This window comes from Phyllostomus hastatus, unplaced genomic scaffold, assembly GCF_019186645.2.
Source record: "Phyllostomus hastatus isolate PE091 unplaced genomic scaffold, TTU_PhHast_1.1 phas_contig_80, whole genome shotgun sequence".
NCBI classification, from domain to species: domain Eukaryota; kingdom Metazoa; phylum Chordata; class Mammalia; order Chiroptera; family Phyllostomidae; genus Phyllostomus; species Phyllostomus hastatus.
Genome location: NW_025333960.1, coordinates 49168797 through 49185712, shown reverse-complemented (window position 1 = coordinate 49185712; position 16916 = coordinate 49168797). Strand labels below are relative to the sequence as shown.

General features: G+C 44.4%; 1 protein-coding gene across 1 annotated transcript in view; it reads right to left on the bottom strand.

Annotated features, from left to right (window-relative positions):
- Nucleotides 1-15193, bottom strand: part of PHLPP1 (PH domain and leucine rich repeat protein phosphatase 1) — a 173416-nt gene extending 158223 nt beyond the window's left edge. Inside the window, exon 1 of the mRNA XM_045850144.1 lies at nt 13517-15193. Coding sequence (XP_045706100.1) covers nt 13517-14978 — 1462 coding nt within the window. The 5' untranslated portion in view covers nt 14979-15193. The remainder of the gene's footprint in view (nt 1-13516) is intronic.
- Between the last annotated feature and the right edge of the window lie 1723 nt (nt 15194-16916).

Below are 16916 nucleotides of genomic sequence, written 5' to 3'. Positions count from 1 at the left end.
GCAAGAGACACACCTTCGTTCATTCTTGCATCACCAACTCCTGAGTCCAGTGCCTGGTCCCCAAGCTTGACTGAGTTAATTAGTGATATCCCCTGCACAACCTCTTGTTTCCTGCTTTCATGAACCTACAATTCTCCCATCACTCAAACTGCAAACCTGCCATCTTTGAGCCTCTATTGCCAAAACAGCCAATTAGCTACTGAGTCCTAGGATAACATTTAATCTGCCTCCTTTCTTCTCTGCACTGCTCTAGTTCAGGCCCTCAAGACCTCACTGAACCACACATGCTCCTACTTTAAGTTTCCTTCCACCAATTCCAACAGCCCCAGCTCCTGACAGTCTAACGCTAGAACTTCTTAAACTGTATGGTGTAGATGAGTCACCTAGGGATCTTGTTAAAATGCCTATTATTCAGTAAGTCTGAGTGGGGCCTGAGATTCTGCCTTTTTTTTAAAGATTTTATTTAATTATTTTTAGAGAGGGAAGGGAAGGAGAAAGAGAGAGAGAGAGAGAGAGAGAGAGAGAGACATCAATGTGCAGTTGTTGGGGGCTGTGGCCTGCAACCTAGACATGTGCCCTGACTGGGAATCGAACCTGCGATGCCTGGTTTGCAGCCCACGCTCCATCCACTGAGCTACGCCAGCCAGGGCCTGAGATTCTGCCTTTCTAACATGCTCCCAGGAGCTGCTGACGATGCTGTCCTGGAATGAAGTGCGCCTAGCACGCAATCAACAACCAGATGACCATCAGTCAGGAATATATAAGCATGGATTTCTACACTAGGAACTGCCAATCAGAAACACATCCTCTGAGCACAGATTTCTGCACTAGGTAAGGAACCGCACTAGATGCCCCCGGGTCCCTTCCAGTGCTCACACTCCATGCCCTCCTCCCTGGGATATCCATGACCTTCCCACCGACTTTTCATCCATGAAGCGTGGCCAAGCTACACCCTCCCAAGTATTCTTCAATTACTACATTTAGCAGGTTCCCACAGACAACTGTGCCTTAGCCTACTCCAGTCGTACACGTGCTTTTAAAAGACAGTGCTGATACTGTGACGGTGCGAGGGGGTAAGGAGAGGGGTGCTTCTGACAGAACCTGAAACATAAACCAACACCACTACTTACCTTTATCCGTCTGCAGTATCTCAAGGTTAGTGCCATCTGGATTAATCTATCAGTTTCTTAGAACTAAAAGGGCTCTTGATGTTTGTGTTTTGTTTGGTTGAGGGGTGGTGGGGAACCTTGTGCACAGAAGCAGGCAGCAACAAACTCTAATAGGGGCTGTAAGCAAACTCGGGGTGTACAAGCATCCCAAATGTACGGACCACTAGATGACCCCTACTCTCAGAAATGGACTTGTGTGTGGTAGCTTCCAAACGCCATTATCTATCTAAGCTGCTCCAGGATTTACGCATATGTTTATAGAACTTTTGTGATCACATTATATATTTATCAATGAGATAACACCATTCAGATCTTGGTTAAAAAAAAAAAAACAAGTCCTAAGCCCTGGCTGGCGTAGCTCTGTTGATTGAGTGTGGGCTGTGAACCAAAGCGTCACAGGTTCAATTCCCAGTCAGGGTACATGCCTGGGTTGCAGGCCATGGTCCCCAGCAACTGCACAATGATGTTTCTCTCTCTCTCTCTCTCTCTCTCTCTCTCTCTCTCTCTACCTCCCTTCCCTCTCTAAAAATAAATAAATAAAATCTTAAAAAAAAACACAACAAGTCCTTCTTATGACCTGGTTACAGAGCAATCAGTTTTGAACATCTACTTTATAAGCACAAGGGCCAGAAATTATTATCTGTATTATTACATTGATGGTGGCATATCTGTTAATATCCCCCATGAAAATCAACTTCTCCGGTGCTAAATATTGCTCGTGAGTTAGCTGAGGTCTCTGTAAAAATTTGTCACAGAGGGCAAAAAGGTGCTGATGACAGTGGATAATACACACTGACAGGTAATTAACCTGAATGTTGATGAGTTTCAATTAGAAGTATTTTCATTTGAATTAGAAGCATGAGTTATTTTTTTAGTCAGATAGGATCTGAATAACTTTTTTTAACCACGATGTTCATTACAATTTAAAAACTAACATAAAACGCAAAATGAAGATCTTTTCCCCAGTGTTGTCAGTTACATCACTACATAAGACAATGTTTCAGATACATTTTACTTTCCACTTAAAACAACATCGTAACAGGCCATTAGTCAAGACTTAACTTGCCACAGGGGTAGTGCAGGTTTTACAGCCACAGGTAGGAAAGGTTTCTGTGCTTACAGGAACACTTAGAGTTGTGTTCCCTCTCGGTCCACGCAAGAGGTTTAAAAAAATTTCCTTCAGCAACAAAAATCTAGACAGTAGATGGACAAAGTTAAAAATAATACCCCCAAATTATTACCAATTCATCAACTTCCAAATTTCACATTGATGTGGTTCACATGTGACACAAAACTAAAAGAAAGCACCTGCCTCCAGAAGATCAATGTTTTTCCCATCAATCCCCTAAGGTCACGGAAAGGGAAACCCCCCCAGGCCTTAACAAATGGTGAAAGAGAGAAGACCTTCCAAGCAGACGCTAGGCCCCTGGCCAGGATCTGGGGCAACCTGGAGCATCCGCTATTCGCATTTTTCTTTTCAAAAAAGCAAAATTAGTACCTGCTGACCCAGAACTCCGATCCTGACAAACTAAGACACCAAACGGAGCCCAAATGATTCAAGGAGATGAAAAGGCCGAGATGCCTATGTGGTGAGCCTTAAAGCCTTCGGCTGGAATTACTAGCCCTTAAACTCAGTCTGACTAGACTTTGAACTAGTAATTTATGGTTGCTCCTCAAACAATTCTTTTGCCAAAATTATGGCAACAGCCTACTCCTCCTGGTTACTCCTGGTTCTTCAAGGCTTGGTTCAAAGGCCTCCTGGGGAGTCTCACTGTGGACTCAGAAGCCCCGGGCTTTGCTGCTGCTACCGAATTCTGTGACTGTTTTGCCTGTATTGGAACACTTTTCACCTTTGTACTGTAAATGTTGGCTTTGCTCATTTGTTTCCACAAACATGCCCTCAAATCTATAAGTATTTTAAGGGATCATAGAAAATTCAAATGCATCACCTTTAAACCAAAAGCTCCTTTGACACAGTAGATACAGTAATTACTGGAGAAAGGAGGGAGAGAGGAAGGGAGGGAGGAAGGGAGGGAGGGAGGGAGAAAAAAAGGGAGGGAGGGAGGGAAACTGGATAGTCTCCCATGTCACTTAGCAACGGTATATCCCATCTTCCCTAATGAGCCCTAATTAACTCTAATTAACATTTGTGGCAATTTACTATTGCTAAAAATAATAAAACCACACTACATTTGTTTAACATCTGACAGTTTACAAAGCACTTCCACATCTATCACCAAATCTGAACCTCACAAAGTTCTCTGACATATTTTCACCACCCTTTCCACCCCCCTCTCTCTTCAACAAAAAAAAGCCTTAAGGAGGCTAAGGACGCACATCAATTACAGATATACCTCGGAGGAAACGCAGGTTCAGTTCTAGACCACTGCAATAAAACGGGCATCTCGATAAAGGGAATGGGGTCTGCATAAGGAAGAGAACAAGTCTGCTCCAATTACCGTGTTTACTCTCCCCATGAGAGACTCTTATTACATAAAACTGAATGTCAGCTGCCCCCAGCCACACCCCCTCTCCAAGAGACTATTAAGATCAAGTTCTCCTCGGCTTCAGCATCTGGAGTACATATTCTATATGCCAGATGCAATGTATTTTTACCCTTTGTGCACTGCACTTTAAAGAGTTCCCTTCCTCATGTGAAAAATGAACAATCATCTCATATGAAAAGATGCTCAACATCAACAATCGTAAGGGAAATGCAAATCAAAACCACAATGAGACGCCACCTCATACCAATGAGAACAGCTATTATCAAAAAGCCAATAACGTGTTGGCTGCTGGGGAGGATCTGGAGAAAAGGGAACACTCATGCACTGTTGGCGGGAATGCAAATGGGCACAGCCACTGTGGTAGACTACAGAGAGACTTCTCAAAAACTAAAAATAGAAGTAGCATGCAACCCAGTAATTCCACTTCTGGGTATTTTCCCATAAAAACAAAAACATTAATAAGAAAAGATACGTGCACCCCTCTGTTCGTTGCAGCATTATTTACAACAGCCAAGATATGGAAGCAACCTAGGTTCCCATTGATAGATGAATGGATAAGAACATGCGTTATATATATTAAATAGACTATTATTCAGCATGAAATCTTTTTTTAAAGATTTTATCTATTTATTTTTAGAGAGAGGGAAAGGGAGGGAGAAAGAGAGGGAGAGAAACATCAATGTGTGGTTGCCTCTCGTGTGCCCACTACTGGGGACCTGGCCCACAATGCAGGCATGTGCCCTGACTGGGAATCAAACCAGCAACCCTTTGGTTCACAGGCCTGCACTCAATCCACTGAGCCACACCAGCCAGGGTTCAGCATGAAATCTTAACATCTGTGACAACATGAAAGGACCTACAGGGTTTTATGCTAAGTGAAATAAGTCAGAGCAATACAAATAATATATGGTTTAACTTATATATGGAATCTAAAAAACAAAACAAAACAAAACAAAGATAGATTCACAGAAACAGAGACCAAACTGATGGTTGCCAGAAGGGTGCATTTCGGGAGATGGGTGAAAACGGAGAAGGAGAATAGAGTCAGTAATACTGTGGAAAATCTGCACGGTGACTCAGTGTGGTGATCACATTTAAGGCACACAAATGTTGAACCACTCTACTATACACCCAAAACTAATATAGTATTTTATACCAACTATGCTTAAATTTAAAAATGAACAGTCATCTTTGAGGAATTGACTCAGTAGATAAGGGAAGCTAAAACTTTCGCTTCAGGTAAATGATTCAATTAAAACGGAACTTAATAAAAGGGGAATTTCTCTCACCCCTAAAAAAATACTTACATACTATCTTTTTGCTAAGAAGAGCAGGCTATTTCTTTCTCCTTTTCTCTATCTTTTTTTAGAGAGAGGACAGATATTCAAAGCAGTAGCATATTTCATGGTCAAGACTTCTAAAACCAGCAAACAAACGCCCAAAGATTACTGAACTGGGTTGCTCTGATTTTTTATATCACCCAGAAGTAGAACTGTGTATGTGTACATGAATAATCTGTGTGCATTTCATCATAAGAAGACAAATTATTTTCCTTACATAAAAAATGAAATAAAAAATATAATGAACACTGAATCTTTTTAAGGAACATGTGTCTGAATGGGAATTTTCAAAATCTATTTTTCAATTTTTCTCCCAAATATTTTTAAAAATTCAGTTATTTCTTTTTCCAACATTTCCATTATTTTAACATATCCAACTGCTCCACTCTTTTATAATTTGTCAAAATGACATGTAACCTCTCAAAAGTACTGATTAAAATGAAAAAAAAAAAACCTAGAAACACACTGAAGTCATAGAGAAACCAGAAATGTGAAACATGTTCCATTTTTCTAAACTTTCATTTTGAATGCTAAATCTAAGGAGGACCCAAAGACAGTAAGGACAGAGGCTCAAGTGTGGAGGGGAAAAAGAACACAGGACAGACGATCCAAACCCTGGGTGTGGTTCCCAGCCCTGGGACTGACTTGATCTCGAACCAGACATTTATTCCATGGGTTAACTTTCCTCCCCTACAAAAACGCAGACCTTAGAGTCTCTACGGGATCCTAAATTCGGTAACATAATCAAAATAACACTACAAAAGCATCATTTTTTTTTCAGTGCTTTTTCTCCTACCGACTCTAGGCACACGTACACAGGCACACTGCTCACTGTGAGTTCAGGTTAACAAACCAGTAAGGTCTGCACATCTGGAGCCTTCCAAGCATTATCGTTAGTCAGCTGTATAAACTGGGTTATGAAACTACCCTGCTTTATCCGTCAACTTAAAAATCTTACTTTAATTTTTAAAGGGATGTACTTCCTTAAGTGCATCTCTAGCATGCAGAGGTCAACTGTGAGGAGCAGGGGTTGGCAGGGAGAGGTCACGCAAACATTATCTACTCCGTCATGAGTCCCAACCCACACCCAAAGGTGGTCTGCTTTGGCTGGCAACCCCAGGCTGTCTTGCGTAGGGTCAGGCCAGGCCCACCCCTTTCTCCTGAGAAAAGGCAGGCCTGACTGTCTTAAACCTGTGGACAGGTCTTACAGAACTTAAAACTACAGCTTTAGTTCTTCTAACTGGAAGGGCAGGGTATCTAATGGAGCCCCTGGATGTTTAGAGTTGGAAGGGACCTTAGACTCCTTCTACGGCAAACAGATCATTTTACTGAGGAGAAAAGCAAGGCCCAGGATAAGTTAAAATAAACGCCCAAAGTCATACCAACTTTCCCAACTTTCAGACTAGTTCCTTTACATGACAGACCATTTTCTCGAGAAAATGGTCCAAAGTTGTTTTCCCCGAAGATGTTTTTGAAAAGAACAAGGTTACTTTCACCTGACCCCTAAACACAGCAGCTGAAGTCAAGAACCATAATGTAGCTCCCATTCAAGCACTGAAGGACAGCCAGACAAGCTCTCAAAATATATGGATGGGAACAAAGAATTTCTTAGGAATACACTTCTCATAACTGACACTAAAGGTGAAAAACTGGTTCTGTGTATAAAATTTTGTTCTTTATGTGTCAAATGAGAAGTGATTGTAACATCCAGATAATTATTAAACAGGCATTAAAAACAAGACAGATCATATGTTCTTCTGCTGTATTTAAAAACATGCCTCACATTTGAAAAGAAAGCCCAAACACTCTAGGATCATTAATGAAGGCAGGTACAGGAAAAAAATTCATCCTCTAACTGCTCTTCATCAGTTTCATCAGTCAGTAGAAATAGCCAGCAATAAATGCGAAACCATGCTTGAAAAGAATTCAGGAGGAAAAAAAAAAGAAAAATCAACCAACTTATAATTATTTCAAAGTTCAAATTTCTAATTAGTCTTTTTCACTCATTATTGAAATGGTCCAAAACCAAATTACAACTGACCCCTGAACAACAAGGGTTTGAACTACAGGGCCCCACTCATTGTGTCCAGTAAATACCGTATTTCAAATTGTATTCAATCTTCAATTGAACCGAATGCTTTCGCGTACCTGGAAGTGAGACTAGTGTACTTTTTTATAAACTTCACCTGGAAAAGCATATGAAAAAATTCTGAATCTGTTTGTTTGTTTTTGGTAAAGTACTGATATTTACAAACTCAGAAAATGTGTATAGCCTACTAATAGAGTATATCCAATATAACTTCTAGGTTCCAAACTTAAAGGCCACTGAACTTCTACCTCAACAACACACTTCATCATTAAGTGATTTACAGTGTATTAAAGCAACCTTGAATGTAAACACACAACAGGGAAACGATTACTTCAAGCATTACTGTGGCATTCTGGGATGATTATGCTTTGCTTTATTTAACATCCTTAAAGATATACCAGGCGGATGTATTACACAGGGTAATGACAAAAGTAGGTTTGCAGTTGTTTGTATGGGTTAATTAATAAATAATAATACAAGAAGAAAATGTGTTGTGCGTACCCACAACTGTAAACCTACTTTTGCCCCTCCCTCTATGTAAAAAATATGTAACAAAACTATCCCATCTCTGAATCAAAGTATGACACTTAGTAATCCAGTAACTGCTACTATGACTGATTCTAAGGTACAGTATCATGCTACTTGAAAGAGCTGCTACTTCATAGTTAAACAAATATCCTAAGGTTCTTTAATCTAAGTATCATGAAAGTCTGTTCTTCCCAGATCCATGAGTTTCAGTTTATCACAATATTCCAAAGACCAGAGCTGACATTTCCTACAAACTTGGGTCATAAATACTTTGTATGTCTAAAGAATCCACACCATGAATTTGTTGGTTTTGCTTTAATGACACTATCTTTAGAAAACCAAAGGTAAGAATGAAAGCAGGTTCGCCCGAGGAGCACAGAACAGGAGGCCAGACTCCAAACCCCTCATTACCAGGGTTGTACCAGATGCCAGGGATCCAAGGGGTGGAGTCGCTTTCAGAAGGTGGGGCAATTTTTTTTTTAGGCTCCATTTTCCCAGACTGTTTTGGACATTTTGATAACATCTCTTTCTCTTTTTCAAAATGTCAGGCGTCTCTGTCAAGGAAAAGCATTTCTATTGAGCGGCTTCAGGGTCTCTCTACTTTCACAGTACAATTAAACCCTTCTCTTGTCCAGAGAGACTGAACTGTGTTCAACCCCGGCACATAACAAAATCATTAAATCTAAGACGCCTCATTTGACAGATGCTTCATTGAATTCATCTCCAAGTTGAAGAGATGCCTCTGAAAAGGGGAGGTGGGGAACACCTGTTAACTGGGAGGAAATTTTGAAAGAACTGCTCTCCCAAAATCCACATAGAGCTTCACTCACGTGCAATAGAAGATATTAATAGTATGTGGCACATCTCGGATCTCCTGCCATGGGAGAAATGCCTCTGAGTGTGTGTGTGTGTGTGTGTGTGTGTGTGTGTTTAACATGTCCCTGGAGACCCAAATGTGGAGGCTGAGGAGTCAGGGCCCACGCCGCCAGCTGCTTAACAAAATTCCACAAATTCAATTCAACAAATGTTTAAACTAAAATGCCAAGTATTATGCTAAGCTTGGGCCATCCACAATGTCACTATACGTTACGATACCGATAAATCAAATTCAGGGTTCTAAAAAGGAAGAGAGTAAGAAACAACAAAAATACCTTACGCTTTTAAAAACTGCAATCTTTGGATAAGCAATCATTTATGGAGGTTGATTTACCAATCTTTTAGCAACAAAACAATACACCTTTCAACGCAGAAACTTTCCAGACTCATGCACACACATCTCCTCCCCCTACAATCACTGCGATGAGCACAAAAGACACCCCATTTCAGGAATCACTATGAAACTCAGGGAGCATTGCTCTCTACCTCTACACAACATGTGAATTATAAAAACTGTACAGCAGCCTAGTAACACCAACAAGGCAGTACTTAGTGAGTGCTTAGATCAGTACTGCTGATCACTAATGTACAAATAATTCCATCTTAAAATACAAGGCTTAAGCAAATCTTTCACAACGGGTTTTATTTTTCGATACTTCATAAGGAACTGCACTGTCACGCCTCCAGCCTCAAGTTACCCACTTTCCAGATGAAGTGTCAATTCTCTACACCCAACGAAGACTTAAGGTCTAACAAATGAGGCATGCTTGAATAAAAAAACAAAATCATTAGGTGAGCTTTATTTCATGTCACCTTAAACGCAAGTATGACTATTTGCAACCAGGATATTGAGAACACTTTAGGACTCTTTCTGCCCTGTCTACTCATTTGCCAGTTTGGGTTCTTTACGTTTTTTAAAGGCAGTGTGATAAAAATAGAGCCCTCCACATTTCCCAATGAATGCCACTTTGCACTAGAGGGTAATACCACCTCATCACCAACAAAAAACAGCATATTTTCTAAATGCTTTCAACAAAGTGAAAATTCAAGTGTAAATGAAATGCAGCATCGATTCATGGAAAGTGATATGAATTGCAAAACAGAATAACCCAGCTCTCTGTGCTGGGCTCTGCCCAGGACTGAAAACCACAAGCAACAGGGGAACTTCTCTGTGCATCAGTCTCTCCGTCGGAAAAGGGTGGACACCGACTCCTCCCTGACAGTGGCTTCGGAAGGGACAAAAGAGATAATCTACGTGAAAGCCCTTGAAGATGTTTGAAGAAAATAAAATCCAATACATCAATGGATATTGTCAAACCAGTTGTGAAGGAAAAGACATCAGGCACTTTACATAAAAACAAACATAAAACTTGAACATAAAAAAATGAAAGTTACACCTTTTGTTCTTAAAATTAAAAGGGCCGCTCGGGCACACACTGGTGTCACATGCTCGCACCACGTTACTCAATCCTGCTGTAATTATAGTAATAAGAGCCTGCTCGTCAATATCACAGCCTCATGCTGAGCCACCCCTTCTTGGTTTCCATGTCCGAAACCATGTGAGGTTTGATCATTCCCAGAAGAGAAAAAGAAGAAATATGAGAGGGGTAAGAAGATCGTTCTGAGCAATCCCAAGAAGTCACACATAAAAATATCTTGTCCGAGATGCACCCTGCACAGTGGATGTGTTCCCCATTCTATGGACAACCTTCCCACTATTAAAATTTAACCTAAAATAGCTAGACTGCTAAAATCTTAAAGGTGGTAGAAAGTTCAAAACATAAAAAAACACAGTTGAATACTGAGCGTCTTATCAGTGACTCACAACCCCCAGGGAGCCCAAAACACAAGCTCATGAATGTTTTGAAGGTAATAACTCATCTCAAGCGACTTAAATGCCTGGATTTTTTTAACCTAAAGTGACTCTCTTTAAGGTAAAATTTAAGATGGCTGATTTTAAGAGGAAATTAAATGTTCATGCACTTATCATACTTAAGGCAAATAACTTCAGATAAAGGCATTTAAATTTTTCCATATTTTAAATCAACAAAAAAATGTAGCTTGATAGCATGCAGTAACAATGTCAAACTAAAGTTTCCTTAACAGCCTTGTAGTTAGTACTTGTGTGTCCAACACTTTCCTCCTAGTTCCTTAAAGACTTTCATATTACTTTATCCAAATAAGTATTTAAATATTCAAAGCAACCACAAATGGCTTTCAAGGCCTTTTAAACCTAACTTGAGTCAGGTAATAAATACTATAATGTAATTGAAAGGTCACCCTCAAGAGGATGAAAGTACTCTGCTAAACAAGGACTTCTCAAAAAATACAGTTGAGTAAGTAAAAACTAGACAGACAGCAGGTAACAAGCTCAATTTAAATATAGGAAGCTATTCAAAAGGCTTCAAAGGTAGCTTCCTCCTCAATCCTTAGTTCCAAGTACAAATGTGAACAAAAAGACAGGCAGCACTACATTCAAGAGTAAGTTACAGGTGAAATTATAAAAGCAAATGTGGTACACAACCCCCTCTTTAAGGGAGTTATCTGACACAAACCCGAATTCTCTTCTTCCTAAGGGAAAGAATTACTACCAAAGTGTAACACTCTTCCAGTTGGGTGTCCTACATTCCACTGCAACACAAGAGTAATTTCCAGGAATCGCCTCCAGCTTGGCGCGAACGTTTGCTACATCTAAAGTTCCGACAATGTTCCCATACATAATAAGTGAGACCACCTTACAACAAGGCCCTTTTGTCTGTCAATAACTAAACTCTCTTGCAAAAGTTCAAGTGGACTCATTTTAAACTTTGTTCCATTGCAAATGATTATCAACACAGAGATGTTTGGTATAGTAACACAGGCTTAAAATAAGCTCAACTTTGTGTAAGAAAAATAAGCAATTAGACATCTTTGTAACAATCAGGCATCTTCGGTTTAGGACACCTGCACACTAGCCTCATTCTAGAACAGGTTGGATACGGTGTGTGTTTTCCTATGAGTTATTTTTATGAGTGTATACACAGAGGTGTACATACATACCTATGGTGTGTATACAGAAATAAAGCAAGCAAGCTCAGAAGGAAGTGACAAGTACTGCTTTTCATGAACAAAAAGGCAGACCACAAAAATTAACCAGAAATATAATCTGTCAGCTTAATACAGCTGTTTAAAAAAAAAAACCCCAAAACCTGTGTATCACTCACTTTGAATATTTTAGACATCCTTGAAGAGACAGTTAAGGAGGAAATCAAAGATTTAAATGCCATGACCATGACACTCTAAACCTTCCCATGAACACTTATCATGATCAATATGTCCAATCGTGAAGAAAACAAGGGAAGCAGAGGTCTTTTCATACAAAATGTGCTCAAAACTGTCTAATATATTTCTTGTGTGTGTGTGTGTGTGTGTGTGTGTGTCTATTTCCTTCAATGTAATTAGTTTAGTTATATTGGTGTTTATCATTTTCATGTTAACAAAATATTCTCATGCCAAGTGTGGTTACCATTTAATTTTTGTAATTTACAAATTAGGTGAGCTACCGGAAAAAAAGGATGGAATTGTTGTTCCTACATATAAAATAAAATCACCTACTTTCTAGGCCATAAACTTTTAAAATCATGTCATCCAGTTGGGGAATTGTCTTCAGAAACTGCAAATACTATTATGTTGTGATTTTCTTATAAGGCAAAAATCCATCAGAAATCCACTTTAATTAAAGAAAAACTTCAATCAAACTCAGAGGACGATCTCAACAGAAATGCTACTGGTCTTACATATTTCAACGCAGGAGTAAAAATCTCTTCATTCAAACTGACTGAGCTGCCACAAGTTAGACCAAAAGCATATCAAATACTATGAATGGCTACAGATTAGTTACAAGTATGATTATCACCCCCCCCCCCACAATCCAGAATAATAAAGTTGGGGGAGATTTAACTGTCCTGATTTAATTTTGTTATGCTAACTTTACAAAATTCCTTATCACTAAGAATATAATTCTTTAAACCAGAAGGAAAAAAGAATGCAAGCAACTTATAAAGCTCAAATGTAACAACCAGAATCTACAATTCCCTAATGTATTACTGGCCAAGTCTTCAACCACAACAGAAACAGTAGTCACCCCTACTTAAGAATTTTACATGCCAATTACATCAAAAAGCTGGAATACATAAAGAACAGAAAAGTATCAAATACAGAACCAAAAAAGAAGGAGGTGGATTTCAGAGAACATCTCAGGAGCTAGTAACCACTTACAAGTCTTACTGTGATCCCTACTGCCAGTCACATTGCAGTGGTCAGCTCTGGCCATAAAGGCTGTCAGCAAGAACTGAGAGAAAGAAATAGGCAAAAATCACTCTGTCGCAAGAATCAAACTGGCAGAGAAAACTGAGATAAAGGAAAGAAAAACGGGGAGAAAGGATTACTAAAAGGACCCCATTCTTTTAGCTTTCTATGGAAGACAGTGGGCAAAGGAGCAAGGCAGAGAGAGCTAAAGGTGCGCAGGTGAAAAGGAAGGAGCTCCTGGGGGGTCCGCGACGCCGGGAATGGCGAACTGGGAGCAGTCAGACGCACGGGGGGTGTCCCACAGCATTTCTGTTGGCTCTTCTCCTCTACCGATAGGACGTGCACGTGACAGTTCACCTGAAATCCCAAACTGCCCCCAAACCCCAACACGCCCCGGAAGAGAGGCCTGGAGGCAGCAAGTTCATTGCTAAGTGTACGACCGCCTCTTTCAGGAGTCTCTGCTTCCTGGACTCCAGGTGACGGAGCCACCTCCTCCTCATGGCTTCCCCATCTCTGGGCCCTCAAGCCTGGCCCAACCTGCGGACTGAGCAATTAATGCTCGGCTGAGGATTACACAGACGACCCGTGAGAGCTGTAAAGAAGTAACAATGACTGCCGAGGTCGCGCGTGTACTTGAGGGTCAACAGACCCTGCCTTGACTCCTTTTTCGGGACCTTAGTGTTGACACCCCACAAGTCCAAGTGCCGGTGGTTTCCTTACCTGCATAGAAGCGAATGAGGCAGCCAATCTCCGAGTCCATGCCTTCCTCCTGCACCCTCCACAACTCCCCAAATCCCAGTTGAAAGAGGTAGTCATTTTGGATCTGCAAGGGCTTCTCGTCCGCCTCCAGGCGCCGGGTGGCCTCTCCGTGGAGCTGCACGTAAAGGGTGGGTGGAGAAGGCGCTTTCTCCGCGGTCGCACCCGGGATCGGCTGGGGACGGCCAGGGGCCATGGCTGCCGTCGCCTTTTCCTCCCTAGGCGGATCCCGGGTGGCCCCGTCCGGGCAGTCGACGGCCGTCGGGGCTTTTGGCTGCGGCGGAGGCGGGGAGGCCGTCGGGGAAGGCGGCCGAGCGCCCGCTCCGGGACGGGTGTGCGCGGAGCGGTCGGGCAGGCAGGGCTGGCTCGGAGCTCCCGCTGGGGTTGGGGCAGGGTCGGCCTCGAGCTCCTCGGACGACGACGAGGAGCCGCCGCCGCTGCTGTAGGGGTCCAGCCGGTCCGACACGCTCTCGGCACTGGGGCTCAGGCTGAAGCTCTCAGTGTCGGAGGCCCGGCCCGCGGCCGCGCAGTCCAGCGGGGTGCCGGGATCGCCGGGGCTGGAATCCGAGAGCGCCGGGCTGACGCGGGAAGCGCCGGGCGCCCACCCGCCTAGAGCACCGGGCAGCGGCAGGTCCGCGGGAGGCGCGCGCGGCGGGGCCCCGACGGCAGCCGGCCCGCTCTTCCCGGGGGGTGGCTCAGCGGGCGCGAGCCGGGGGCCGGCGTCCGGGGGCCCCTTGCCCAGCACCTTCACCACGCCGCCGCCTTTGTGGCCCACCTGCAGCAGGCGGGCGGCCACCTCGCCGGCCGTGGTGTCCAGCGTGCAGAGCACCGGGCGCAGGTAGGTCGAGGCCAAGTGGCGGTCGAAGACGTGCACGCAGCCCCGCTGAAGCTGGTGCCTCACCCAGTCCCGGTCGGAGGGCTGCAGCTGCAGCATCTGCCGGTGCTTCAGGAGCAGCGTCTTCCTGTCCAGGCTCCGGGTGCACAGCGACGCCGAGGCCGAGCTGGAGGCGGAGAGGCCGGCGGCGCCGGGGGAGTGCGAGGCGGCAGCGGCCGAAGAACACGACGACGAGGACGAGGACGACGAGGCGGCGACGGTCGCCGACAGATTCCTCTTTAGCCGCCCTCTCCTTAGCAGGAGGGAGTTGGCGCCGCTGCCGGCCCCGGACAGCGGAGCAGCCCCGCCGGCGGCGGGCTGGGGCGCGCCGCGCCGCCTCCTGCGACCCGCGCCTCCCGCTCTGCCCGGCAGCGGCCCCGGCTGCGCCTGGCCGGGGGCCTCTTCCCGCGCCGCGCCGCTTGGGGCCGCGGGGGTCAGCGCTGGCTCCGGGCTCCGGCCGCTCCCGGCCGCCGCCGCCGCCGGAGCCGGAGCTCGGTCCTCCCTGCCGGTCTCGGGGAGTCGCTGCGCCGTGGCCGCGGCGGCGGGCTCCATTGCAGTGGGGCTTCGCGCTTCCCCCCCAGCTCCGGAGGCAGCAGCGGGCAGAGAGGGAGCGGAGAGGCGGAGGTGGGAGACGGCGGCGCGGGGAGAAGGGAGAAGCCAATGGCGTTCGGCGCGGCCGTTCCAGGGGATTATGTGGCAATTCGGAGCATTCCGACGGTGTCTCGGTGTTCCATCCCGCGCGCGCCCGCCCGACTCGCCGCCACCGCCCCCCCCCCCACACACACACACACACGCCCTCCCCGCCCGGGTCGAGGCTGCCGCTCGCAGGCCCCGCCCGCTCCCCACCTCACGCCGGCGACCCAGCCGCGGAGCTCGGCTCATTGAATATTAATCACGCAGGGGGCGCGGAGGCGGGCAGGGCGGGCGCTCCACGTGAGCCTCATGAATATGCATCACTAGCTGGACAGCAATCCTGGGAGGAGTGGGGAGAGCTTGGAGGATGGAGGAGGGGCGGGGCTTCAGAGTAAACAAACCGTGACGCGTGCGTACGGGGGCGGGGCGGGGGCAGTTTCTCCGGAGGCTTCTGCGCCGGTCTCTGAGAGGGGGAGGTGGAGAACAGAGCTGCGCGGTGCACCCTGGGAGTTGTAGTGCCAGAGTGGGGACGGGCATGCTCGGGGGAAACGGGCGAACTACAAGCCCCAGAGATCCATACACTATGCCCCTCCTGGCAGCCCGCGGCTCGTCATTGACAGTGGATATTGTGCCCTCTGTTGTTGAACTCCGTGTGCCCGCAGTGTTCTAGTTCATTAACGTGTACACAAGTCTCCCACTCCCGCTCCGTAGACTTGTTTTCCCTATTAATAGAAAGTAAGGGCTTTGAGGGACTCTAAACGGTACAAAGGTCCCCGGTGCTAGGTCCCATTGTGTGAGATACAAATATACAAACTAAGCAAGCTGACTTTCCCCCACTTTTTCAGGGCCAGGGGAGATGGTGTCTGGCTATTCTAACTTGCACAGTTGTTAAATGTGCTTGGTGGAAATAATGCAACCTGGAGACGATCCTCTCCGAGCGTATACCCGAGAAGGAAAAGGGCCTAGGGCAAGGGTCTCATTTGTTTTCCCAATGATCTTAATGTTTGGAGTCACTTAATGACAAGGAAAGCAGTGGAAGGAAGAAGCAACGTTAGAATGTCGACCTTGATGCTTATGAGATGGGCTGGTTCTGTGTGTTTACTCTTACATCCTTCCTTGACTTTTCTTTCAAAATTCAGGAAAAAATTCTGATACAGTGTTTAGCTGTGGTCTGAAAAGTTGCACTTTCTTGTCAGTTAAAACAATACACTAGACTAGGGTAGTAAAGGAAAGGGAAAGGAATGTAAAGGAAAGGAATGTAAAGGAAGGTACTATGTAAAGGAATTTGCTGAACCTTTTTCATTGAATTACCGCTCCCCCAGATTGCTTTATAAATATTGGTTTTTCACGTGTGAGACTTGTTCGACTGTATACTATTCAGGGTCTGAAGTTCAATAAAGTTACTCAAGTTGGGAGTAGGGAACAGGAGGGGGGGAAGGTTACAGAGAGATATTAGTTGAAACTTGTAGCTGAAAAGATGGAATTGATAAGAGCAAGGAAAGTTGTACTTAGGTTATCTGCACAGTCTCATTGAAAAGGAATTGAAGAAACCTACCAGAACAAATATAATATTTCTCTTAACTCTTAAAATTCCTGAAAATGACATTCTGTATTTTTCTTTTGAAGTCTTACCTCCTGGCCTCATGAAACTAATTTTATTCCATTTCAATTTGACTAACAGCACAGTTACATTTTTAAAATGAAAAAGAATGTGAATTCTCCCAAAGAGAAAAAATAGTCAAGTAAATTAATTTAACAAGTAATTATAAACAATTATATCCCAGCAGTAACTGTGTTTCAGCATTTGAATAAATCAGACACAATTCTTGCCTTCACAGAGCTTACAGATTAGAAGGA